Genomic DNA, 26,955 nt, shown 5'->3' on the forward strand with positions numbered 1-26,955 from the left:
TCTCTCTCTCTCTCTCTCTCTCTCTCTCTCTCTCTCTCTCTCTCTCTGTGTGTGTGTGTGTGTGTGTGTGGGTGTGTGTGTGTGTGTGTGCGCGCGCGCGCGATTGTTGTATGGATACCCTCAGAGGTCAGAAAGGGGGCTCAGCTCCCCTGTAGCTGAACCTATAGGTGGTTGTGAGCTGTGTACTGTGGGTGCTGAGAGCTGGGTGCCAGTCCTCCACAAGAGCAGTGAGTGAACTTAGCTGCTGAGCCGTCTCTCCAGCCCTGATTTTAGTTCTTTTTGTTTGGCCGGGTCTTTTGAGACAAGGTCTCATCTGTATCCATGTTGGTCTTGAATTCACCTTTCTTCTGCCTTCATGAATGTTTTACATACTTCACTGACCTTCATAATTTTCTCAGCACTTACATACTGGTCTACTCCCTAAGTCTATTCTCAGGCATTACATAATGTGCCCTTTTCCATCATTGCAGGAAATCCTGCATTACCGTTGGCACACAGATCTTTGCCGCATATGAATAATTGCAGAGATGGTACTCCTGGGTCAAAGAGACAGACACCCTGTTTTTTGCCACCACAACAGCTTATGGACATCTACATTGCTGCCCATGGTACATAGGATCTAAGATCTGATGGGCTGCATTAACCCGTGTGTTCTTCTTTGGTTGGGGGTGGGGGGATTTTACTCCTTAAATAGTAAAAGAGCTGCCATCACATCATCCTTGCATCCACCCATCACGTCCCAGCCTGCTGCTCGGTACTAAATATCGTGGACTGGGGATGTAACTCTGAAAATACAGCCAGGTGAGCTTTTGAGTCCCATGACCTTGTATCAAACGCAGAACCCCTTCTAGGCAGGTCCTGGGGGACACACGGGATGACACTTTGCACACTCTCAGGGATCCGCAGCTCGATCTGGAATCCCATTCATCTGTATCTCAAAGACTCAAGCCTCTGCAGGGGCTTGCATGCCTACAGAGAAAAGGTGCTGAGAATGTGCTTCTCACAAAATCAGACGGTGTGTGCACACAGGCCTGTGCCTCAACCTGCTGTGTGCTCAGGAATGCACCACCACAGCAGGCTCAGGTGCACTGGGGATTAAAACCAAGGACTCTATGTGCGACACAAGTGCTCTAGCATTGAGTTATAGCCACACCCCAAATGTGCACGTTTGGTACGTTGCTGTTAATGCCATGTAATTTTTAGTACCTGTATGTAGTCCTAGGATGGAACTCGGGGCTTGATGTGCGAGGCAGCTTTCCTACCGTTGAGTCACATCCTCTCTCAGCTTAATGTTTTGTTGTTGCTTTTATTTATTTATCTATTTATATATTTATTTATTTTAAAGATTTATTTATTTCTTTTATATGAGTACACTGTAGCTGTCTTCAGACATACCAGAAGAGGGCGTCAGATCCCATTACAGATGGTCGTGAGCCACCATGTGGTTGCTGGGAATTGAATACAGGACCTCTGGAAGAGCAAGCACCCAGTGCTCTTAACCACTGAGCCATCTCTCCAGCCAGTGTTGTTGTTTTTATTGTGATAAAATATATACACAAATTCAAACTTACTAGTTTAACCATTTTAAGTGTATGGCTGAATATCAGTAACTACAGTCACATACATCATCCTGCAACCATCACCATCATGGACCTGCAGAGGTTTCATCTCTTTGAACAGCGCCCCCTCCCTTCAGCTTCTGGCACCTGCCATGTTGCTTGCTTCACGATTTGGATCACTTTGCATACACATCAGATCTGTCTTTTAGTCTCAGATTGTCACCATCTAATGTCCTGGGGTGGGGGCAGAATTTCCTGCTTTTCTGAGATCAAATGACATTCCACTGTATTTGTATACTACACATTCTATAACCACTCATCCACTGATGTACATGTGGGCTGCTCCCCCTAGTGGCTGCGAAGAACATTGCTGCCAGGAACCCCAAGCATGTTAAAGCTTCTCTCAGTTTTTGCTGTTGTTATTGTGGTCTTCGTTTTTTGTTTTTTTGTTTTTGTTTATTTTTTTATTTTTTTATTCCCAGGAATAGAATTGCTGGGTCAGATGGTAATTTTATGTGGCTTTATTATTTTTAGTGTGCTTTTTCATGTATATTGTGGTTAAATTTGGTCTTTACATTAGCCCCATGGGATAAGAAAAAAAATGTTAATGTAACTTTAAAAAGTGGCTTGCTGAAATTGAAACAATAAATTGAAGAGTCTCCTGACCTCAAAACTTGGCTTCCACATTCACTGACAATTAAAAATGGTCCCAGCCACATGCTACCACCTGAGAACAATATCCCTTTCTTTTCTTTCTTTTTTCTTTTGCAACAATGGGGTCTCACTGCATAACCATATACTGTGCTGACCTGGAACTTGTGATTTCTTGTTCAGCCTTCTGAGTGCTGGGGTTGTGGTCAGGTGCCATTATGCCAGGCTTTGTGACAAGCTCCTTCTAGTCCAGCTTGGTCAGCTACCTGGTTTTTCAACCCTGCCCTTCCTGCCTGTCTGACACAGTGAGATCTGGTTCAGGCCTTTGTCAGTACAGAGGGGAATCCATGTCACTCCTCAGAACCTCTGTTCATGCCCAGAGACCAAGGCCTGTCCCATTGCAGAGATGAGAGGCCGTGTTCATGCCCAGCAGCTGTACCTGCACCCAGCAGACATGCATCTTTCAGTATCCGTTTCCTTCTTTCAGTCCAGACCCTGCTGTCTCACCATGAGGATTTGGTGGCTTCTGCTGGTTATTGGTGCATGTGCAAGGAGTGTATTCTCCCAGGACACCTGCCGGCAAGGGCACTCTGGCATCCCTGGGAATCCAGGTCACAATGGCCTACCTGGAAGAGACGGACGAGATGGTGCCAAGGGTGACAAAGGAGACACAGGTACTTGACACTTGCCGCTTTTTACAGCCTTCTTTTATCCCTTCAGTCACCCACTTGCCACTGGTGGGTGCATTGTTCCACCTGCCCACTGAGCCCTTGCCCACCAATGTGCCCTGCAGGCTCTTCTCAAAGGCCTGCTCTATTGCCACATGACAGTATGCTAGGTGTGGAATGAAGTGCGGGACAAGGCCAACAGCACCCTGCCCCGACAGGCTTCTCATCTACAGGAGACGACTGTTAACAAGTGTTTCTGCAAACATGGGCATTCGAGTGGGATAGTACGGGTGTGGTGCATCACTGATATCACGAGGCCAGTGGAGCAATCTGATGACTAAGCACAGAGGCAACCCCCACCCACAGGGAGAAGGCCCACAGTGGATGCCTAGAACCATAGAAAGCACAGACCCCTACCCATGTCTTGCTTCCTCATATATATATAGTCTATGATAACGTTTAATTTCTAGACTAGATAAGGAGTAAATAATCATTAGTAATAGATTACACATTACACTTTACTAGCAAGTTACCAGCACGGGTGCTCTTACACTTTGAGAAATGTGTTAAGTTACAGTTAAGGTCATGTGGCCATCAGCATTGTGAGACTGCCTTGGCCATTTGAATAACTGAGGCGGCTGCAAAGTGACTGATGACGGGGGCGGCATATCGCTTCCCGGGAGCTGTGACCATGGCACGTGCCACCATGCCTGGGTCTGTGTTTAGTTTTGAATATATGAAGTTTTTATATAATTTTTTTATTTATGTATATTCTTAGTGTATGAGTGCTCTGTCTGCATGTACACCTGCATGCCAGAAGAGGGCATCAGACCCCTTTATAGATGGTTGTGAGCCACCATGTGGTTGCTGGGAACTGAACTCAGGACCTCTGGAAGAGCAGCCAGTGCTCTTAACCCCTAGCCTCTCACCAGCCCCTGAATATATGAAGTTTTAATGTTTACTATCAGATATTTTGTACACATGAAGAGGAGAGATGATTACTAGATAAATCAAGAGGAATATCCCTAAACCTGTAATGCCAAATTTGTTTACCTCTCCTTTTGCAAATCTTTCTCCATCTTTCTTGGTTGTAATTCCCCTCCCACCTTTAAAAAAGTGTTTCGTTTTTGAGACATTTAAATATTTCTTATGTGTATAGATGAGTTTTTTTCTGTGTGTATATTTAGGTACCACATGTTTGCAGTGCCCTCAGAGACCAGGGGAGGGTGTTGAGTCATCTGGCTGTAGCCCTCACGTAGGTGCTGGGAATTGAATCTGGGTCCTCTGGAAGAGCAACCAGTGCTCTTAACTGCTAAGCCATCTTCTTTCTCTCTCTCTCTCTCTCTCTCTCTCTCTCTCTCTCTCTCTCTCTCTCTCCTCTTACTCTCTTCCCTCCCTCCCTTCCTCCCTTCCTCCCTCCCTTCCTCCTTCCCTCTACAGTGTAGCACGTATCCCAGGCTGACCTCAAACTTGTTATGTATCCAAAGACAAACTTGAACTCTTTATCCTCTTGCCACTGTCTCTTGAGCATTGGGTTTATAGGCATGTACCACTGTATCTGGCTTAAAATCATCTATCTATCTATCTATCTATCTATCTATCTCCTATCTATCCATCTATCTTCCTTTCCCTCTCCCTCCCTCCCTCCATCTCTTCCTCTCTCTGGTGTGTGTGTGTGTGTGTGTGTGTACATAATTTTCAGATATCTCCCTCTATTCTGCTCAGCTTTACAGAGGACAGGGTCTTTTGCAGAACCTTAAGCTTTCCATGTTGAACAAGCTGGCTGACTGTCTAGCAAATCCTCATGGACCCCTCTCCCTACTCATTACCTCTCCCTCCCCGTGCCTCCAGTCCTTACATGCTTGAACAGCTATGCTTGGCTTTTTATGTGGGTGCTGGGAATTCCAACTCCAGTACCTCATTCTTTCTCTGTCATTGAACTACCTCCCCAGCCTTATCAAAACAGATTTCTTAAAAGCATATGTTTTCTGAGCCAGGTATGGTGTTACATGCCTTTTAATCCTAGTGTGCAGGAGGCAGAAGCAGATGGATCTCTGTGAGTTCAAGGACAGCCTGGTCTATATAGGGAGTTCCAGGACAGCCAGGGTTACATAATATAGAGTCCTATCTCAAAAACAAACAAACAAACAAACATCTTTTTTTTCTGTACTTTTTCATTCAGTTCATACATTCATACACATATGTATATGCATAAAATATATCTGTATGTATATATAATACTTATACATACATATATACATGTACATATAAAATGTATACATATACATATACATATAATGTGATATTTCTTTAGAGTGATGCTAACCCACGGTTCTTGGCAGGAAAATCTGCTGCTGCTTTACCTGGTCCTTTGAAGATGTGCTGTGTGTTTTCTATAATCAACACACAGTACAGTGTCCACAACATACATTCACAGTTCATACTCTGGCCTGTATAATCATAAAAGCTTTGGAATCATGCTACAGAATACAAGAACTGGGAAGTAGGCAGAGAAAAAGAGAAGCTGGGATAGGAAGGCTCAGGCTTTAGGGTGGTGCAGAGGGATGCGATAGAGGAGTGGAGGCTAATTTCAGTGATTCGGTGGGACCAAGGGCTTGCTTGGGAGCTTCTGTAACACCAGGCATTATGGATGCAGATCAGCCTGTGTCACTCTCCAGTCCTGAGAGCTGAAGGCTGTCGCATCTGCTTGTCATTACACCTAGAATAGTAAGGTTGAGATCTTGGGGTCTTGGCTGATTTGAGTGAGATAAACCCTGGAGTAAACCACTGCCTTTTGAGCTCTGCTGTCACCGTAGTCTGGCCATTTCACCTTGCTAATGCCAGGTGAAGGAGCGAGATTCAATGGCCTGCTCCCAGCCTTAGGACTGGTGCGTGACTAGTAGACTCCATCAGGAACCGTTCAGTGGCAGTCACTCCTAGTCTATGGAGCCTTTCCTCCCCAACAGTCAGATCATGGAGTTCCCTGATGTTTTATGGAATCTGGTGAGCTTTTCGTTCCACTCTCGATGCGTTGTGGGAAGACAACAGAATGAGAGATATGTCTAGCACCTCCTAGATCACTTCCAAGTCCTCATCCTGAGACAAAATTTCAGCGTGGCCCTCAATGTCTTAGCTTGCCTTGCCTCATGCTCCTGGTGCTCAGAAAGTCACCAACCACTTCAGATCATGCTCGTTCTACATGAGTCAACACCTTGGATACTTGCTAGCAGTTGCCACCTTCACTTACAGTGGTTCGAAAAGAGGTGGGCTGGGTCACCGCAGGACTTGCTGTATCAATCACCACTGGCGACTCAAATAGGAAACTGGAATCTCAGCTCCTGTCTGCTTCTTCTCTTGCATCCAGGAGAACCAGGACATCCTGGTGGCCCAGGAAAGGATGGAATTCGTGGAGAGAAAGGAGAACCAGGTCAGTGGCTTTGCACTCACCCATGCACAGTGCTTTAATATGAGGCTGGGCTGATGGCAGCTGTCTGGCGCTGCTGTGGACTGGCCTGTCTGGTGCTCCCAGAATGATTCACTGTAGTCAGGACTCTCTAAAGGAACAGAACTGATAGAATAAATGTATATAGATTATACACACACATACACACACAGAGGTAGAGAAAGAGGGGGGAGGGAGGGAGGAGAAGGAGAAAGAGGGATGGAGGGAGGGAGGGAGGGAGGGAGGGAGGGGGAGAAAGAGAGTGGGGGAAGGAGAAGGAGAGAAGGGAAGAGAGGGAAAGGGGGAGGGAGGGAGGGAGGGATAGGGAGAGAGAGAGAGAAAGAGAGAGAGAGAGAGAGAGAGAGAGAGAGAGAGAGAGAGAGAGAGAATATTACAAGCTGGGGTCTGAGTAGTTCAACAATGGATGTCTCCCAATGTAAAGGCCCATAATCTGCTAGTTGTTCATTGTATGAGCCTGTATTTCTCAGCAGTCCCAATCTGGTGCTGCAGTCCTGGGGAATTCCTAAAGAGCTGCTGGTCTTCATGGTCTTCAGTCTAGGTTGGAATTGTGACGAAGTAGAATCTAACATCAGCAAAGGAATGGCCCAGCAACAGGATAGATGTATTTGCCAGCAAGGACAAGCAGGCAATGCTTTCTTCTTCCGTGTCCTTTCACAGTGGGCTTATGACAGAAGATGTGGCCTAAACTTAGGGTGGGTTGTCCCACCTCAAATGAGCCAATCAAGAGAATCCTCACAGTCTTTCCACCTCAAATGAGCCAATCAAGAGAACCCTCTCAGGCATACCCAGCTGCTTGGGTTTTAGTAGATTCCAGGTGTAGTCAAGTTGACACAATCAGTCACCACAGCTAGCAGCAGGTTCTCTCTCCGCTACAGATGCACACGGGTATCAGCACACTCTTCCTGGAAAGGTGCAAGTGGGAATTAGTCTCAGCTTCTTTTTGTAAGCTGTGGGATCTGCTCCTGTACAAAGGCAGCCACAGATGCTACACAAACAGGCGTTGCCGTGTTCTCAGGGGGAAGCTGTACCCGAAAGTCCAAAAGTTGCGTTTTGTGTACTTTTTGCATAGTATGGAGTCTTACTTGATTTTGCCAGTACTGTGGATTAAACCTAGAACTTCGTGCCTGCTAAGCCAATGCTGTGCCACAGCCTTATTCTTAAAATATACTTGTTAACATATATTAATAGATAACAGAGTTCGCTATGACACTTTCATATGTGTATGTGATGTTTCAATCACATTCACCCCATTACCCTCTCTTGGCCAGTCCCACTGAACACATTCTTCTGCTGTTGCTTCTCTTCTCATGCCTTTCTCTTTTCTTGTTTGTGTGTGTGTGTCTGTGTGTGTGTGTGTGAGACCCAGTGTGTCCATTAGAGTGTTTATCGGTGCATAGGTGAGTGTGTGCTTACAGGAGCAGGTGAACCTTACTGATGACTAAATACCCAAGAAAATGGGTCTCCTCTGACATTAAACACTGACTGCATGTAAATCCTCAGGGAAGCGTGGGCTCCCAAGGGCTCCTTTCTCTTCTATGACAGAGTGTTGAGGGGCCCAATCTCGGGCAGGTTATCACAGTGGCTGTGAGCTCAAGAGTACAGCAGCCGCGTCATTCCTGAAAGTTGGTGGTCTTCAATGCTCTCCACTCCTTCCTCTGGCTCCTATGTTCCCTTTCCACACCCTCTTTCACTGCATTCTCTGAATCTTGAAGGGATGGCATAGATGTCCCATTTTTGGATAAACACTCAATAGTTTTCTCAACACCTCTATATTTTAACTCTTTATTAGTTTTCTCAAAATCTCTCTATTTTAACTCTTTATTTTGAGATAGAGAATCATGGAGTTGCTAAGGCTGGCCCGGGACTCACTCTTGTAGATCAGGAAAACCATGAGTTTGCTATCCTGTTTGTCTGCCTCCTGAGTGGCCGAGATGACGGGTCTGTGGCCACCACACCATGTTGGGATGTTATTTCTCCCCATTTAAACATAATGATCCATTCTTAGCTTATGAACTGTGCAAAATCAGGTAGGAGGGCAGATCTGGGCAGCAGGCCACTGTGTGCTGACCTCTGACTCAGTGGATGAGCACCAGGAAGGTTCTATTAGTACCTGGCCCTACTTCAGGGAGAAAGTGGCACTCAGGTGGGACCCTGGACTGGAGGCAGAGCTCAGCAGCTGGTATTTCCCCGGAATGGATTGCAGGCTGAAGGGTAGAGAACACCCAACAGGAAGAGAGATGACTGTACTGTCAAACCCAGGCAACTCATTCTGGGCGTCCATTTATGGCTTTTTATGAAAATGCAGGAGTCCTCCTTAGGGGACATTACTGTCCCAGCTGTGTAGACGGGGGAAATGTGACAGAAGCTCACTACCTGCTGCACAGTGTGTCCACGTGTGCCGGGGTTGGAGAGAACGTGATGCCCTGGCATGTAAGTCCAGGCTCCATGCTCATAAGTGTCATTGTCCCAGTCCAGGTGGAGGGAGTGAGCAGTGTAGACTGTTCATGTCGATGGTGGGAAAGTGGGAAGAGAGGGCTGGCTGGGACTGGACAGATGGCATGTGGGGTACAATGAATACCTGGCGTCAAGCCCACTCCTTAAGGAGCTGTCACTTTCCTGGGGACTAAAGCCCTGTTACTCAGCTGCCTGATTGACCTGTTCCTTGTCGTATTCCATCTCTGATGTGTGCTTCTCTCAAGGGTGGCCTTGATTTTGGGTCAACATAGGTCACTCTGGTGGTACAGTTGTCATTGCTCATAGGAGCCCTGGCACTAACTAAGGAGTACTTTTGGAGGCTGGGAATGTGGCTCAGTGGGTAGTGTGCTTACTTACCATACTTGAAGCCCTGTGTTTAGTTCCCAGCACTGCATAAACTGGGAGTGCAGAATATAGACACAATCCCAGAACCCAGGAAGCACTGTCGGTAAGACCAGAAATTCAAGATCATCCAGTCATTTTTTACTATAGTCATCCTTAACTATAGTGAGTTTGAGGCCATCCTGGGCTACATAAGACTTTGTCCTCCCCTTCCAAACAAAAACCATCCCCCAAAAAAACCAACAACAAAAAAGTAGGTGTGTATGTGTGTGTGTGTGTGTGTCTGTCTGTCTGTCTGTCTGTCTGTTGTGCACATTTCCTCATGTGCGATTTGGAAGTTTTTGAAATTTCAGACTATGAGCAGATCTTGAACTCATACCCTACTTTGTCTCAATTAAATGCTTAGTGATAGAAACTCTAACATTGCTTATGAGGGAGTGTTTTCTAAGCCACTTCTTCCTTATCTCCCTCTATTCAGGAGCAGATGGAAGAGTTGAAGCAAAAGGCATCAAAGGTGATCCAGGCTCCAGAGGATCTCCAGGGAAACATGGTCCAAAGGGATCTATTGGTCCTATGGGAGAGCAAGGGCTGCCAGGAGAGATTGGCCCTCAGGGGCAGAAAGGGGATAAAGGCGAGGTGGGCCCCACTGGACCCGAAGGACTAATGGGCAGTACTGGACCTTTGGGTCCCAAGGGCTTACCTGGCCCAGTGGGCCCTATTGGCAAACCAGGTCCCAAGGGAGAAGCTGGACCCATGGGCCCTCAGGGGGAGCCAGGAGTCAGAGGAATGAGAGGCTGGAAAGGCGATCGAGGAGAGAAGGGGAAAGTTGGTGAGGCTCCCGTTGTGCCCAAGAGTGCTTTCACTGTGGGGCTCACAGTGATCAGTAAGTTCCCTCCCCCAGATGCACCCATTAAATTCGATAAGATCCTGTACAATGAACTGAACCACTACAATGTAGCGACGGGGAAATTCACCTGCTATGTGGCGGGCGTCTATTACTTTACGTACCACATCACTGTGTTCTCCAGGAACGTGCAGGTGTCGTTGGTCAAAAATGGGGTAAAGGTCCTGCATACCAAGGACGGTTACATGAGCTCTGAGGACCAGGCGTCTGGTGGCATCGTGCTGGAGCTGAAGCTCGGGGACGAAGTGTGGATGCAGGTGACAGGAGGAGGAGAGAGGTTCAATGGCTTATTTGCAGATGAAGATGACGATACCACATTCACAGGCTTCCTTCTGTTCAGCAGCTCTTAACACAAGGGCTCTGCACGTGGACCTCACAGCGGGCTCTGCTGGTGGATATGGTGCCCACAGAACTAGCTTGGTGAGGGTGGGATGTGACTGCATTCATTCCTTCAATTATCGCATCAGTCCTAAAATGTACACATGGGAAGGGAATCCTACAGATTCTGACATTTGAACACATGAATAATAAACTAAGAGAGAGTCACCAGCAATGCATCAGTGTCCTGTGGAGGCTTCCCCTCGGTATCACTCAACAAAGTCACCTGCAATGCATCAGTGTCCTGTGGAGGCTTCCCCTCGGTGTCACTGAACAAAGACTGAGTCCAGAGTTGAACTCTCTAGTTCGTGAATCCTGTGTCTTCCGTCCCCCCATCTGTCTGTTGTATGAGTTTGAATCCATGTCTGCCTGAAGAGTGTCTTGTGATTCTGTCCCTGTCCCCAACAAAGGGCTTTGCTGTCTCTTTTATTGAGCAGCACAAAAAGCAGCACACAGAGGAAGGGATGAGGGACTCTTCATAGACGTCTCTAACAGAGTTTTACAAGGAACTAAGTCACTGACTCCAAGTGTTCCCAGCTGACCCAGATAACAAACAAACAAACACTATTAAGTGGGGTGGGGGAGGGGAAGGGAAGGAGAGGAGGCAGGGAGGAGGAGAGGAGAGATTGGGTCTGTCTTGTGATTTGAAACCTCAAGGGCTGCTCCCAGTGACACAGGTCCTCTAACAAGGCCACGCCCGATCTTTCCCAAACAGTTGCACTAACTGGAGATGAAGCATTGAAACATATGAGCCCATGGGGGCCATCCTTTCTCTCCTCATTCAAACTACCATGGTAACGTAAGGGATCTGTTCATCATAATGCACCATCACAGTTGCGTGTATGTAATCTGGACTCTCTTAAAGAGTAAAAGAATAAACAGTGGTCTTGTTTGTTGTGGTTAAATTTTCGTGCTGGAAATGGAACCCAGGGCATGTGCCTGCTGGACAAGTGCTCTTTCACAGAGCTATCCTCAGCCTGCTTGTTATGATGTAGTTAACATATCACCATTCCCTTACCCAGGACATCCTTTGCACACGTGTGCGGTGGGAAGCATTCTGATGCTCTAAGGGCCGTATTATGTCGGATGTTAGGGGAAAGTAATGGGAGCTGGGGTTATGGCTGAGCAGGCATAGCATTCGTAGAGCACGTGTGGGTTCCATTCTCAGCAGCACAAACAAATATTTATTCCATTTTATGACCAACAGCGTTCAGCTGATGTCAATGAGACACTCCAGGAAGCTTCAGATACTTTATTTTCTAACATAGGTGTCTGTGCTACTCAATTGAATGAATAGTTGGGCTGAATCTATACTCGCTATCTAGGACTTCCATAATCAAGGTGGGTGGCCTAAAACATCAGAATGCACCCTGTCATGGCTCTGGAAGCAGAGGTTCAAGGTCCACATGTCAGCAAGACTGAGACTAAGTCCCTGAAGGAAGGTCCTTTCCTGCCACTTCCAGCTTCTAGTAGCCCCTGGGGTCCCCTGGTTTGAATCATGTCACGTCATACCTGTTGCTCTGCATAGGTTTCCCTCTGTAGCTGCACATGTCCAAATTTCCCTCTTCTAATGAGGAGTACACCAGTCATTTTGGATTCAGACCCATCCCAATATGATTATATCTGTAAAGACCCTGCCCAGATGAGGTTTGATTTGCAGGTACCAGAGCTTAGTACTTTTAACACGTCTTATAGGAAGACACAATTCTACCCACAATAGTCTGCCCTCTAGACTTTCCTCCAGGTTGGGTCCTTCTTATGTCCTACAGGTCAACAGACCTGCCCAAACACAAAATTCCAGGATTATCCTCTATACCAAAAAAAGTCATTGTTTAAGTCACTTAAATCAGCAACAGGAAGGACCTGTTGTGTGGTATATCCTGGGCAGAATCTAGTGAGATGGAAATCTTTAGTCAAACAAGTTATTTGCTTTCAAGGTACATTTGTAGGTTTGGCATAGGCTTCCCAGTAAAGGGACACAAGGAAAGGCAAAAAGGGCCTAGGAGTTTCAAGCCAGTCTGAAACCCAGCAGGGAAAATCCCAGTGTTTGAAATGGCCAGTCTTGCCACAACACTGTAGTTCTTTATGCCATCTCACTGCAGGACTGTTTGGATGTGTTTCAGGCAGATGATCTTCCTGCCTACCTGGATAGCTAGCAGCGATGGTGAATTCTCCACATGTATCCCCAACTCATATGCTCACTGAAACACACATGCTTCCTCTGATGGTTTCCAAATGCTGGCTGTGATGGCTAATCTTCATTGTCAACTTGACTGAAATTAGAAGCTCCTGTGAGACACACCTCTGGTCATTACTGTGAGGGCTTTTCCCTAGAGAGAATCAATTGAAGAGAGATGGACCTGTCCTGAAAGAGAGTGGTACTGTTCCAGGGGCTGGGATCCAGACTGAAGAGAAAGGAACAACGGAAGTTGTACGCTGGGTACCAGCACTCAACTCTCTGCTTCCCCATCCACCTCATTGTGAGGAAAAAATCATGCTATCACCACTGTAAGCTACTCCTGTGTCCTCTCCCTCCCCATGACTCCCCCTCCCTTCCTCCCTTCCCCTCCCTCCCTCCCTCCCCACCGTGTGTGTGTGTGTGTGTGTGTGTCCGTCCTCTCAACCCCAAGCCTCCCAAGTCTGCACCGTCATTCCTACTGTCCTGGGCTCTCAACCACAGTTTCCCACCAATGCCCTCCCTCCCAGTCTCTGCCCTCCTTTCATTCCTGCAGTAGGAATGACGTTAGTCCCATCTGTACTAATTTAGATTTTAGACTATTGTGGTGAGACACTGGGAGTTACATAGACTCCCTAGTGGGCAGGCAGATAGAGATGGAGGGCCACGGCTAGGTGATGATAGTGGCCAATCTCCAAGATGCCCAGCTTCTTCCTCAACCTACAGTTTCCGTCTCTCAGCAGGCCCCATTGCTGATGGACCCGCACAATGAAGTCAAGACTGGGTCAGGATGTGTCACACAACAGTTTGGGCCAACCAACCACCCTAGATTTCTTCAGATGACCCAATCCTAAATTAGGGGAGGGAGGCTCTTCAGAAGCGTAAAACAAACAAACAAACAAAACAAAACAGCCCCTGAGAAGAGACTTAAAAAAAAAAAAAGCTGTCTGAGTCCCTTTTTGCAGAGTCTTTTTCTGTGTGCCTGTTGCAGGAAACGCACACCTCACACCCACCTCCCTTCTACTCCTAATTCTTTCCACGATGCTTAAGGTTTCTCTTCTGCTATATGTTGGTCTTTGAATTTTCCTACCTTTTAACTCTTCGACTGGCAGAGACAACGAACCCGACTGAGACCCCCAGACTACCTCATTTCAAGACCCTTAGACGGTATTAATAGTTTCCAAAGTCAAAATAGATGATAATTCTCTAGTAGTTAACTCACATGGTTACACACAACCATAGCTGGTGTGTGTGCAAACATGGGGGTGACTTCAACCTCTTTTGGAGCAGACAGGTGCCTTGGATTTCGACTGATTGTGGTTTCTTCTGGGTCCTTCCACACGCCGCCAATGAGTCTCCTCTGAGAAAGCATCAAGAACTCATTTTGAGTTCTCACATTCATTCCTGGCACCTGTAAAAAGTTCCAATGCCTGATCAGACTTCTCCCTGTGCCCCATTAACACTGTCAAACACAAACCCAGGACGTTTCTTCCTCCAGACACACGAGGGCGCTGCGGAACTTGAGCTGCTCAGCAGGCGTGGAGGGCGACGCTCTTGCTAACGGGAGTCAGCGTGCTCAAGTCCGGGTCTGCAACGCGAGTGCAGCGGCGTGAGCTGCTGCCTTGGAAACGCGGGGCGCGCGCTTCCTGAGGCTGGCAGAGCCGGGGTCCTGAGGATGCTGCTGGCGGCCGGGACGCGGTATGCCCGCCGGCTGTGCGGCCGGGGAGCCGCAGCGGCTCTGCAGGGACGCCCAGGCCGGAGCTGTGCCCGGGGCGTCAGCACCAGCTGGTCCCCGGTGGGCGCCGCCTTCAATGTCAAGCCCCAGAGCCACCTATGGGACCTGGTGGGAGAGCGCCGGGTGAGCGTGCCGTGGGTCTGGGCAGCGCGGGTTCTGCGTCTTGCTGAAAGGGGACTGTGCCGGGATAAGCGCGCCCCGGGGATAAGCTTCCTACTCAGCCCTTTCCCTACTCAAGTTAGATTTTATTTTTCCTTTTGGCTTCAGAGTTCACATTTGCCCTTGGCTTTGTAAAGGTACTCTTCCGTTGAAAACTCCATCCCACCGTAATTGCTCTGAAACAACCTGTTAAACCAGGCATAGTGGCTCTTGCTTGTAAGACAATCTTGATGGTGGGGTAGAGGCAAGAGGGTACAAAGGACAGTCGTTTGGGCTCCAGACTGACTTTGAGACTAGCCTGAGTTGCATAAGAACCGGCATTAAAACAGAAAGCAACGACAGAACCATACTGAGAAAAATCAGATTTTCTGTGGTGCTTGAGTTGATTGCATAGCCTACGAAGTCACCAGACAGAATTGCTTGGCTATTTCTACTCTGCCTGTGGTGGTGTTGGACACGTGGTAATGAATGAGGAAAAGGCAGGGAAGACTGAGAAGGATGGATCTCTTTATTTGCATTTTCAGATTTTGTCCTAAAACAGTGGTTCTCAACCTTTCTAATGCTGTGACCCTTTAATACAGTTCCTCATGATGTGGTGACCCTTAACCATAAGGTTATTTCATTGCTATTTCATAATTAATTTTGCTACTGTTGTGAATCATAGTATAAATATCTGACATATGAACTCCCAATGGGTTGTGACCCACAGGTTGAGAACCACTGTTCTAAAGGTTAAGGGTTATTTTTACCTTTAGCTTTTCACTGTTGGGCAGCGTTCTAAAGAGGAGTCTGGGATATAGCTTCATTGTACCGAATAGTTTCAGTTGGTGTATCTCATGTTTAACTTTGTCTATTTGAAAATTCTTTCTATATAAAATTTCCTCCAAAACCCATGAGGGTGGATGATGCTGGTGTTAATGGAGTTGGTGTTGAAAGTGCCTATTAGTATTGAGCAGAAAGATAGTCTTGATTTTCGGTGGATGAAATAGAACTGATTTCAGCCGTATTTTAAACAATTGGGGTGTGTGTGTGTGTGCGCGCGCGCGTGTGTGTGCAAATGAGTGCAGGTCTGGTAGGTGCAGGCCAGAGGACAGCCTTTTGGGGCCTGTTGTTTTCTACCTTATGGAGGTGGGGTCTCTCTTGGTTTTCTATTGGACCGAATACTCAGGCTCTCTTTCTGCTCCTATTTGGTTCTTGAGCTTCTGAGCGATTTTCTTGTTTCTATCTTGGAGTGCTGGGATTACAGTTACATGCCACAAAAAATTTGGCTCTAAAGTCTTTTTATGTGTTTTCCCAAATGTATGTAAATTCACCACATGTATAGTATCCATGGAGGCAAAAAGAGGGTGTTGGATCCCCTGCAACTGAAGTTATAAACAGGTGGTAAACTGCCATGTAAGACACTGGGAATAGAACCCACGTCCTTTGCAAGAGCAGTAACCACTGAGCCATCTCTCCAGCCCTTCTTTCCAGATTGTTTAAAATTATGTTTTTGTTTGTTTGTGTATATAGGTGCCTGTATGTCCATATGCCTGGCTTTTAGCACTTGGAGTGCATAGACGGGAGGACCTGAAGTTCCAAGCTAAGTCACAGGAAACAAAAACTTTAAAGCATATTTCCATATCTGTAAAAGGAGAATGTACTCCCTGTTCTAGAACTGTGTGATTTAGCTGAGAGAATCTGTGTAAAGTACATGGCACACTTTGGCATATATTATATTAAACATCGGCTTTCTCAGAGTGCTAGGATTCACGCTTCAACTGCTTTTTAAAGACGGTCATACCCATTAGTGATTTTACTTTTCTTTATTAAAATACTGAAATGCCTTAGTTTCAGCCAGTGACTGGGTTTGGAACATTAAGTCTCCTTGTGAGTTGGCTTCCTCTGTTTTATAGTGGTGGACGGGTTGGTATGTGTGGAGACCTTGCTGTATAAGAGGTGTGGTCCTTGGCACTTTACACATGCTTTCTGCTTTAGTATGTTTCCACGCTGTCAGGTACTGCCAGCCTCAGTATACCTGCTGAGAAAACTGAAGCCCGGGGAGGAATGATCAGGTGACTGAGGTTGCGAACTAATGATGGTTACTGTTAACATCTGTTAAGTGCTGTCTGCGTGCCGGCGGGTACTGTTACACTTTTTTTTTTTTTTTTTTTCGACTAAATGGAGGTTTATTTCCAGAAGTTACAAAGCTCCATTCCCATACATATGTACAGACCTCAGCTTTGACCCACTCGGGGTGGTGGACACCCTTGGGAGGTGAACTGGTCACAACCAACAGAAGCTGAGACTCAGTGGGCTGGCTCAGTTCTCAAGACCCAGAAGTGCTGGCCAGCCTAACCCCATCCCTGTCTGAGACTATCTTCCCACAGGATGTGTGTGCTGAACAGAGAGGACACGGAAAACATCTCAGTCAGAGTCACAAGCCTCTTGTCTAATGGTGGCATCCACTGCAGAGGCCAGGCTGTCGTCCTGGCCTTTCAGCCGTTCACGGATCAGCTCTGCGATGGCTCTCTGGGTCCGCTTCTCCAGCTTCTCCAGCTTCTTGGCCACATCTCTCTTGAGATCCCAATCAGGTTTCCGAGGTGCTAGGTTGGCCAGGTCCACTTCCTCAATGACAGGCTCTGGCTTGGCAGCCTCCAGCTGCTCCTTCACCTTCTCCTCCACTGCAACTGGTTTGGCCTGAGGGACCCGCCTCCTTTTCAGGTCTTCATCCTCTGGGACATAGTTCCGAAGCCTGAGTTCCCTGTGCTTCCCAACTTCCTCTTCCTCTTCTCTGAGCTGCTTGGTCTGTGGCTCCCCATCTTCCCTGTCCTTGCGCCCACTTTTCTCCCGGAGGGCCTTCAGCCGTTCTTTCCGCCGCAGCGCCTCTTCTTCGAGGCGGCCCACACCAGCAGGAGCAGCCGCCATCTTTCCGGAGGCCCCCCTCCTTTTTCGCTCCTGCCTCCACTGTTACACATTTTGTTAAACCTTTGAATCTTCATTTAATCCCCTCAGCCATTTTCTCATGGAGCCACAGTGCTGACAACTGAACCCATACCATTTATTTATTTTTGAAAAGTAGGGAAGGATTGAAGAAGACATAAAATTTCAGAATGTTTTTAGATTGTTTTGTGTAGCGTGACAGAAAAACAGTAACCCATGAGCATAGACGTGGGCTGTCGCTAGACCAAGCAAAATCAGGGCTTTGCACAAAAGTAGTTCTAGGGAGTAAAACAGACAGACGAAACTGTGCTTCAGGCTGTAGGTTAGAAATGCTGTTTTGTACTTTCAGGGTCTTTTTGGAGTTCCTGAGCTCAGCACCCCTGAAGGATTCCAAGTTGCCCAGGAGGAAGCCTTGAGGAGGACGGAGTGCCTGGTAGAGCGAGCGTGTTCCACACCCCCAGGGCCACAGACAGTCCTCATTTTTGACGAGCTCTCGGATTGCCTGTGCAGAGTGGCCGACTTGGTGAGACTTAGACTGGAGAACAAGGGTGTGTGTGAGGGTGCAGGAGCATGCATGCTTTGTGTGTGTGTGTGTGTGTGTGTGTGTGTGTGTGTAGGAGCATGCATGCCTTGTGTGTGTGTGTATGTAGGAGCATGCATGCCTTGTGTGTGTGTGTGCAGGTACATACATGCCATGGATGTGTGTGTGTGTGTGCAGGAGCATGCATGCCATGGGTGTGTGTGTATGTGAGTGCAGGCATGGGGTCATGGGAGAACTCTCAGGAGCCTCTCCTTATAGGATCCATGGGTGAAATTTAGGTCACCAGGCCTGCAAACCAGTCTTCCTACCTGCTGAGCCATCTTGCCAGAAACTGGCCCAAATTTGATTGCTTGTATCAATAAAGGTGATTAATGGCACATAGAATCCAAAGTAGCGATTGGTCTTAGAATCCATCGTTCCATCCAAGTCCTTTGGCTTTTGTCTTTCCCCTTTACTAGGCGGACTTTGTTAAAATCGGACACCCAGAGCCTGCATTCAGAGAGGCTGCGCAAGAGGCCTGCAGAAGTATCGGCACCATGGTGGAAAAGTATGTCCTCTCCATTCCAGGTGGATTTGTCACGTCCATGGTGGGTGGGAGGAGGTGCTGTGATCTAGCAGCCCAGGGCGGTGGTGGGAGCGCTGGGGCAAGTCATGGCAGCTGGAGCTGTTCTCTTGGCTTCTCAGGAAAGTCATGGCAGCTGGAGCTGTTCTCCTGGCTTCTCGGGAAAGTCATGGCAGCTGGAGCTGTTCTCCTGGCTTCTCAGTAAAGTCATGGCAGCTGGACCTGTTCTCCTGGCTTCTCAGTAAAGTCATGGCAGCTGGAGCTGTTCTCCTGGCTTCTCGGGAAAGTCATGGCAGCTGGAGCTGTTCTCCTGGCTTCTCAGGAAAGTCATGGCAGCTGGAGCTGTTCTCCTGGCTTCCCTTTTCCTTTATAATTGGATAATGGAGTTGACTTTCCAGGTTGCTCTAGTGTAAAAATGAAACAAGGCAAACATGAGATGCTTAGAAGGCCTTGGACACACGGGGACGTACAGTAGTATTTGTCCTCAGTACTATTGACAGTCAATGTGTGGCTGTTTTTTGTAGGGAACCTCAACTGAGAAGTGGCCTCTATCAGTTGGCCTATAAACATGTCTGTGAGGCATTTTCTTGATTAATGATGGGTATTAGAGGGCCCAGCTCACTGTGAGCAGTGCCAACCCTAGGCAGGTGGTCCTAGGGTATAGAAGAGGACAGTCTGTGTTAATCATGGAGTGTCAGCCCTCCTCCTCGGCTTCTGCCTTTCAGTCTCTGCCTTGCCATTCCCTCAGTAGCTTATGACATGGGACGTGTAAACCAAACAATCCCATGCCTCCCCCAAGTTGCTCTTGGTTATGGTCTTTTCACAGCAATGGAAAGCAAAGTAGGGCCGTGAGGAAAGTCTTTTGTGTATTTTTGTGGATATTTGGAGTTCCTAGATTTTGGCATGAGTCAGTTGCATACGTAGCTGTGGACCATAGGATAGGAGCCCCAAATATGTATTTATACGAAGTCCCCTTTTAGACTTTGTTGAGTTGTGATGAGGAGTATCTTAGTGCTCTCCAAGAAAGCCAAGGACGGCTGTAGGTGAAGGCTATGAGGAAACATATTTTCTTAAAGTGGCTCAGGAGTGATCTGAAGTGGTTTAAAGCCATTTATGAATGTTCCAAAGAGATAGTTGAAGTCACTGTGGGCAGCACTAGGTATGAAGCACAGGGATGTGACACCAAGCCAGATAATGTTTGAGACTGAGGAGAGTGTCAGGGTGCGGCTAGCCTGGGCTTATGAGAGGAAAACAGAAGCCGGGCAACACCATGAGACTTTCAGAAACCAGAACTTAGAGAGGGCGTGGCTTCACTAGTTGGACAGACTTCATATCTTAGGAGTGTGGCTGTCCCTTCTCTCACATTGAGCGACATTGTCCCACTCAGGGACAGTAAATGTGACTTTTATCTTCTTTAATGTGTACTACATAGATAAAGCCAGTCCCTGCCACATTTGGACCCTTGGCCCTGTGCTGCACCAAGGACGGCACCAAGGAATTCCATGGGATAACCAGCACTTTCCATCAGGAGTAGCCCAGGAAAGGAGTCAGCGTGGCCAGGCCACCTGTCTGGGCTGCTATGAAGGTTGTGTCCTGCTGATTTTAGGGACAGCCTGTCCTAAGCCCAAGCACTCTTAGTTTTGTGGGAGAGCAGTCGAGACCTGTGATTGGTGGTGAAGTGGTATAGTGCTTGACTGAAATCTTCACCTCTCCATGAAGAGTGCATCAGTCTGCTGAAAGTCACTCACAATGAGCTGGGCCCTCTGACATCAGTCATTAATAGAGAAAATGGAAACCTTGAAGGATTCCTTAAGACTTAGAACTCAAGCTAGCTGTGCTTGTGTGAGAGCAAAGAGTCATGACCCAGGCACCAATATCAGCCCGACCTGCAGCATCACTGTCCTCACTCTAGGTCCCAAGGCCCTGGATGGCATCCTTAGGGCATGGTTTGGGACCAGTCCTAGACTAGAAGCCACTGCCACCTAGTGGATTCTGATGGAAGGACAGTATCTTTCACATCACCCCAGTCTACTATCCTTACCCAGGGACTTGAGGATGGGCTAGTTCCCCAGGCCATTTGCAATTAAAGATCTTAAGTGGCTGGTGGAGGGCTTCTTTTGCCACCACTCTCATGGGTCCTCCCAAATGTTAAGGGGACCAAGGCAGTTACCGTCAATCAAAAGATACTCAGCAGGAACACTCCACATCACCTACTCCCTGATACAGCTCCTGAGTGTCACAGAGAAAGCTGCCACCTATGTCCTGCTGGCCTCTGGCCATGTGAAGGACAGCAGTTCAGAGACATCCGCACCATGGTCCTTGCTGAAGTGAATGCACATCTCTTACAGTTTAATGCTGGAAGACCCTGTCTGAACAGTTTGCAAGTATGACTATTATAGATGACTCAAAAGAATATACTGAAAACTGCTTCCCAGTTTTGGGCTCTGGTATTTATATGCAACCATCTAATTCCATTCTCTTGATGTAGAGTAAAAATTTAAAAATGGATTTGAAAAGAACATTTCCATTCATGGTCTTTCTAGGTTGAATACGAATGTGGAGTTGTACCAGAGTCTGCAAAAGTTACTGGATGATAAGAAGCTTATGGATTCCCTTGATGCAGAAACCAGGTACTCATCCATTCATTCCTGATCCTGGCTTTAGTTACTGGGGTTTGGATGCAGTTGAAATAAGTAGATGTTAGGTTCCCAGCTTAACTAGGTTTAAATGCTGACATCACAGGCCAGTGGGACTCTCAGTCAGCTGGGCGCTGTACCCGTTTCTGAGATACTAAACTTCTTGTTTCAGACAAAGAAGTTGTGGCCATGTTGAAGTAGTTCTCTTTAATAGGAAGTTTCAGAAATCCTGATTTGAACATAAAGACGGATTTTCTATTGTAATTTTAATGAACTCTTATAACTTATGCTCACTTTATTTTAGGCGAGTAGCTGAACTATTTATGTTTGATTTTGAAATCAGTGGAATCCATCTAGATGAAGAAAAGGTAAATTTTTTTTTCCTTTTTAAACTATGCTCTTAAATTTATTTCTCTTATGTATGAGTTGGCCTGAATGTATGTATGTGTACCTCATCATGGCCTTGGAGGTGAGAGGGTAAGAGCCCTGGGTGCACAGTTACAGATGGTTTTGAACCACCATGTGGGTGCTGGGAACCAATTCCTACTCTTCTGCCATCTCTACCTTTTAACCACCCCTCCACCCAAATCTTTCCGTTCTTCAGATAGGGTCTGTATATTCCCAGCCGGCCTGGAACTTGCTATGTAGTCTATGCTGGCCTCAAACTCACACTGCTTCCTGAGTACTGAGGTTAAAGGTGTGTGACAGCACATGGGGGAACATTTATTTATCTGTCTGTCTGTCTGTCTACTTATATATCTACCTATGTATTTAGAGAGAGGGTCTTCTATAGTTCAGTTAGCTTTGATCTTGCTATGTGGTTGAGGATGAACTTGCCTTTCTGATCTTTGACTAGGCTCAGTGCTGGAGACTAAGCCCAGGGCACTGAACACTCCAGGGCAAGCATTCCACCAGCTAAGCTCCATCCTCAGCTGTTTTTATTTTTTTGAAGACAAGGTTATGGGTTAACCAAATTGGCTTTGAACTTGCTATGTAGCAGAGGCTGGCCTTGAACTCCTGACCTTGCCTTTACCTCTTACTAGTATTACAGGCATGTGCCACCTAGAGCCCTTGTGTATCACTTGATGGGGTATTAATAAACTCTTAGGACTTTTTTCGCTTGTCATAAAATTCTTCTGTAGGTGGTGTCTAAGTATAGTGCTCTCTGGAAGCTGAGCCATCACTCCTGATAATCCAAAATGAAGTGACAACTCAGCTGGAGTGTTGGAGGTGTCATGGAATGAGGCTGAGATGGAGAATAGGTGGACTCTTGACACAGGTGTGTGTTTACACTCAACGTGCCTGGTGGGTCCACACACTTGCTATGGCAGCAGGAGATGTTGGTGTGACCTGCGGTGTGCTCTCTGGATGGAGGCCTGGCACATGCTCCGCACCTCCTGTTTTAAACAAAGTAACTTGCTCAGGCTCTCAGCCTTCCTGCTCATACTGGCTGCTGTTGTAGGAATATGATGCTCTGTCAAACCAGTCCCTCGTGTGGGTAGCAGCTCAGTGTTGGGCTCAAGGAGTGACTGGATCCCCATGGCCTCTGCTTGCCCACAGTCCAGTTACTATATTATTATTATTATTATTAAAGATGGCTCTTTCCATCCTAATAAACATAGGGAATCCAAAGCCATTTGTCTAGGAACAGAAGTTAGTTTATCATAATCTTCTTGGGACCTCTGTGCCTGAGACTTCTCTGTCTGGATCAATCAATGGCAGATGAAAAACATTCAGAAAATAATGTGTCTGCACTGAGCTGAGAGCAGACCTCTCAATAGCTTTAGTGCTCTCACCTGGCCTTTTCATTGCATTGTATTTCCTACGTGATTGGGAGATGGTCTGGAGTTGATAGGAGGAGGTACACAGGTTCATGCAAATGCAGGACTATTCTGTCCAAGGTTGGGGTGTCTTGGCACCAGTCAATACTGTGGAGCATTTGTATGCCCTGTCTGATAAGTAGGAGGTCTCTCTTTCTGTATCTCAATTTTTGTTGTCATTTTGTTTATTTCGACACTGTATCCACTTTGTAGTCCAGGCTGGCCTTGAACTTGTGGTAATCCTCCTGCTTTTTGCCTCCTGAGTGCTGGGATTACTTGTGTGAGCTGCTGCTCCTGGCTAATCAATCGTCGTTTCATTCACTCACCTGTGGGCCCATCTGTCAGGACTCAGCAAGTCAAGTAACTTGTCTCTAAGTCAGGGATGACTTTCAGTCAGACCCCTTAGGCAGGGTCTTTCCGTACTCAGTTGCCTGAGGTGTACACCTTTTCCTCTGGAGCCCATTTCTTTGATGACACATACTACTTCTCTTTGAGTCACCCCAGAAAGTGTGGAGTGACTGTACAATGCTCCTTCTCCAAAGTTCATCTCACATGGACTGTGTGGCCTGGCTGTCTGAGATCCCTCTGTTCTCAGTAATGACAGGGAACATCTCCAAGCATTTGCCGGAGTAAAGCATGCTTCTCCCCACGCTCGCATGGTGCCTTTGAGAGTCTGTTTCTTGATGAAAAGCTGGTGACCCCAGAGGCATGAGAAGCAATCTTGTTTAAAACCTACAGACTTGTTAGGTTTTGATTTTGTTCTTTAAGACATGATCTTGCTCTGTAGCCTAAGCTGATCTAGAACTCTCAGATGCTAGGGTCGCATGCTTGAGCCAGCATGCCTGGCCTTTGATTCTTGATAGAAGGTCTCTCTGTGTAGCTTGTGCTGGCCTCAAACTCACATTTGTTTTACTTCAGCCTCCCAAATGCTTGAGATTTTGGTACATGAAGATCATGTCACCTTCAGTACCAGGGGTTGAATTTAGAGCCTTGTGCATGCTACTAAAGTGCTCTACCACTGAGCTGTATTGCCAGCAGATCATGTTTTTAAATGTTTGCCAGTTTTGGATTCAGTGAAATACCTCATGAGTTTGATGTCTTCTGTTTCTAAGTGATGGGGTCTCATGTGTCACAGGCTAGCGTTGAGCTTTCTGTGCAGCCAAGAATGTCTTTCTGCTTCCACCTCTCAAGTGCTAGTGATGCAGACCTTCTCCATCACATCTGCTTTAAGAGGTGCTGGATCAAACCCAGGGCTTCCTGCATGCTAGGCTAGCACTCAGTGTCATCCCACCCAAATCCTGCTTTGTTAACTTTTGAGATAACATTGCTGTGCATAGCTTTCATATTGTACAGAATGTTCGTTAAAGCTGTGTTTGAAACTGTGCTGACCAGTGACCAGCGCAGACACAGCCGTTCTTATCCAGCATGCACGTCCTTATAGCATACCCACTCTTTCCCATCAAGTGACTCCCAGGGGCCATCAGCATTAAAGATGCAGGAGATATAAATCAGGTGTTTTCTCTGCAGCCCCTGTATCTGCTCTTACAGGTGCTCCCTGGGACAGGGATGACATCACCCGCTTTAGAAGGGAGGTTCTGGAGGCAGCCCACCAACATAACATAATTTGCACACGGTAAAGGCTTATGTTCTTTCAGGTTTGCTTTGGTTAATTTTGAAATGAGGTATTGCTGTGTCCTTAGGCTTGTTTGGACCTGATAAAGTCTGTCTGACTTCCTTTTCCCTGAATAACTGTAGCTACGGGCATGGGCCTCTGTGTTTGCCAGTTTTCAGTTTAGTTTAAGGTCTTGTGACTATAACTTAGAAATTTAAAATTAACAGTTTATTTTAAGGGTCTCTAGTAGTTTCACAGGGTGTTTAGAGTTCTAAGGCCTGCGTGTTAGATTGTTCTGGAACGATAGAATGATATGTTTAGAAGATAACCACAGTCAGAAAGTTAACTAGATTTTATTTTTCCAGAAGTTTTGATACTTGATAAAATTTTGGGGATGATTAATTTTATTATGCTGTATTTTACATTTTTTATATAAAAAAATACTTTGAGTAGAATTTTAGACGTATAATTTTTAGATGCCAGTCATCATTTTTGTTATTCCACTGATAACCACGAGGTGGCAATACACAGCCGCAAGAGAAGTCTGGTTTAAGAAGACATTAAAGGCACTGGAAACCAGTTTTTTTCCCCAGTAAAGTTTACATTTTTCATATTGAAAGCTTTAGGTACATTGACTTTTTTGGATACTGAAGTCTTGCTATATACCCAGGCTGACATTTAACATGCAGTGATTCCAGACTGCCTTTGAACATTGAAATGCCTGCTTCTGTATTCCCCATAAAACTGGATTAGATGTGTGTACCACCACGCCTGATTTATTCTAAATCATTTTATTTTTTGAGACAGGGTCTCTTGTAGGATGCTCTATATTGCTGAGGTGGAGATTGATCTTCTAATCTTCCAGCTTCTGTTTCCTAGGTGCTGGATTGCACACACTCAGTTTATAATAGTGCTGAGGACCAAGTTCAGGGCTTTGTGCATGCTAGGCAGGCGCTCAGCTGAGCTACACCACCCCAGTCCTTCTCAGCTTCTTGTCAAGTACACATTTACATTTTACATGTTTGAAAAACTATAGTGTTGCTTACTAATTTTTTAAAAGCAGGTCACAAGGCTCCCCTGATGCCCATCATGAACGCAGTCTGAAGCCTGACTTGTTTCTTCCTGATGAATAACTGAAAGAATGTACCTGGGCACTTTCTGATTGGCCTCAGAGATTACATGGATACAGTTTATATTTCATGTTAAAATACTTGTAGTGTATACTGGGATTAAGGCTCGGTGGGCAGAGTGCTTGCCTAGCATGCATGGGACCCTGGGTCCAAGCCTCAGCACTGCATAAACAGGGATGGTGGTGCAAGCTTGTAATCCCATCATTCAGTGGAGCTGTGGTCGGGGAGAGGTGGAGGCAGGTGGAACAGAAGTCTAAAGTCAGCCTCAGCTACGGAGCCAGCTTGGGTTGCATGAGACTGTGACTCCTTTGACCATGGATGTCAGGAACTCCTTCTTTACGGAGATTGTGTTCTGGACTGCAAGCTAAAACTTACAGGACTGTGCCAGTACCAGGCTGATCCCTTGACCAAGAAACTGGTTCCATGCACCACACACCTGGGTCATAGTGTGGAAGGTCCAGCTCTGCACCTCCAGCCTCTGCCTAGCCCCGCCTCTTCTATTTTTAAGCCAGTAATCTTCCTGCCATAGTGAGTACATGCCCTGTGCCCTGTGTCCAGCTTGTGTCTGCCTTTAAGGGCTTTGTTGCTGGTGAACCAGAGCCTCTCAACTGAACCTGTTAGGTGTTCACTATTGTTCTGTGCAGACCTGTGTTTCTCATTTCCCTTCCCTCTTTACCCATTAGTCTAGTCTTTTAAATTTGACATCTTTCTAATCTCCTCTTCAAATACTTAATTTTTTTAAAGTGCCACTGAACAGGTGTAACCAGCCCATGTGTTGACTTACTTAGTGAAGGTTGTTGGGGACAGAGGATTACAACCAAGTGTTCTGTATCAAGTGTTCTGTATCTGTGCAGATGTTGTTTTCCTACCACTGTAGATTGTCTGTGAACTGCTAGTTTACATTGCTTTTAAATACCTTCTCTCCCACATGTAGCGCAGAAGAGCAGTGGACCTCAATGTTAAGATTTTGGACTTGAGCAATGCTTTTCTCATGGGAGCCAACTTTCCCAACAAGATCCAGAAGCATCTCTTACCACAGCACATTCAGCATCACTTTGCTCGTGACGGAAGTCATTTAGTCATTGATGGTCTACATGCAGAAGCCTCGGATGACTTGGTAGGAGTCTTCAGTTGCTTTGCTCTGCTCCCATCTGGGTACTTATGGATGTGACTTACTATGCTATCATATATACTAATATACTATCATGGTACATGGTGTCAT

General features: G+C 46.6%; 3 protein-coding genes across 7 annotated transcripts in view; 2 read left to right on the top strand and 1 right to left on the bottom strand.

Annotated features, from left to right (window-relative positions):
* Window positions 1-10,610, top strand: part of LOC114637636 (complement C1q and tumor necrosis factor-related protein 9) — a 12,453-nt gene extending 1,843 nt beyond the window's left edge. Inside the window, exons 2-4 of the mRNA XM_028785876.1 lie at window positions 2,698-2,884; window positions 6,243-6,305; window positions 9,637-10,610. Coding sequence (XP_028641709.1) covers window positions 2,719-2,884; window positions 6,243-6,305; window positions 9,637-10,412 — 1,005 coding nt within the window. The 5' untranslated portion in view covers window positions 2,698-2,718 and the 3' untranslated portion in view covers window positions 10,413-10,610. The remainder of the gene's footprint in view (window positions 1-2,697; window positions 2,885-6,242; window positions 6,306-9,636) is intronic.
* A 3,559-nt stretch (window positions 10,611-14,169) lies between these two features.
* The window catches only part of Mipep (mitochondrial intermediate peptidase), a 105,977-nt gene continuing 93,191 nt past the window's right edge, over window positions 14,170-26,955 (top strand). For 2 of the 5 annotated variants that reach the window (XM_028785860.1, XM_028785861.1), the window contains exons 1-6: window positions 14,243-14,474; window positions 17,782-17,955; window positions 18,432-18,520; window positions 21,079-21,165; window positions 21,476-21,539; window positions 26,668-26,850. In XM_028785860.1, coding sequence (XP_028641693.1) covers window positions 14,292-14,474; window positions 17,782-17,955; window positions 18,432-18,520; window positions 21,079-21,165; window positions 21,476-21,539; window positions 26,668-26,850 — 780 coding nt within the window. In that variant the 5' untranslated portion in view covers window positions 14,243-14,291. Of the gene's footprint in view, window positions 14,475-17,781; window positions 17,956-18,431; window positions 18,521-21,078; window positions 21,166-21,475; window positions 21,540-26,667; window positions 26,851-26,955 lie in introns of all 5 variants that reach the window. The other 3 variants (XM_028785862.1, XM_028785859.1, XM_028785863.1) reach the window with 3 other exon arrangements.
* On the bottom strand, window positions 16,663-17,448 carry LOC114637628 (coiled-coil domain-containing protein 12). Its single transcript, XM_028785865.1, has one exon. It carries the CDS (start codon window positions 17,415-17,417, stop codon window positions 16,917-16,919), a length of 501 nt encoding a protein of 166 aa, XP_028641698.1. The 5' UTR covers window positions 17,418-17,448; the 3' UTR covers window positions 16,663-16,916.

Source organism: Grammomys surdaster, unplaced genomic scaffold (genome assembly GCF_004785775.1).
Source record: "Grammomys surdaster isolate TR1022 unplaced genomic scaffold, NIH_TR_1.0 125357, whole genome shotgun sequence".
Lineage (NCBI taxonomy): Eukaryota > Metazoa > Chordata > Mammalia > Rodentia > Muridae > Grammomys > Grammomys surdaster.

Excerpts from the sequence above, each read along its gene's own strand:
- LOC114637628 (XM_028785865.1), bottom strand. The coding sequence starts at position 17,417 with ATGGCGGCTGCTCCTGCTGGTGTGGGCCGCCTCGAAGAAGAGGCGCTG.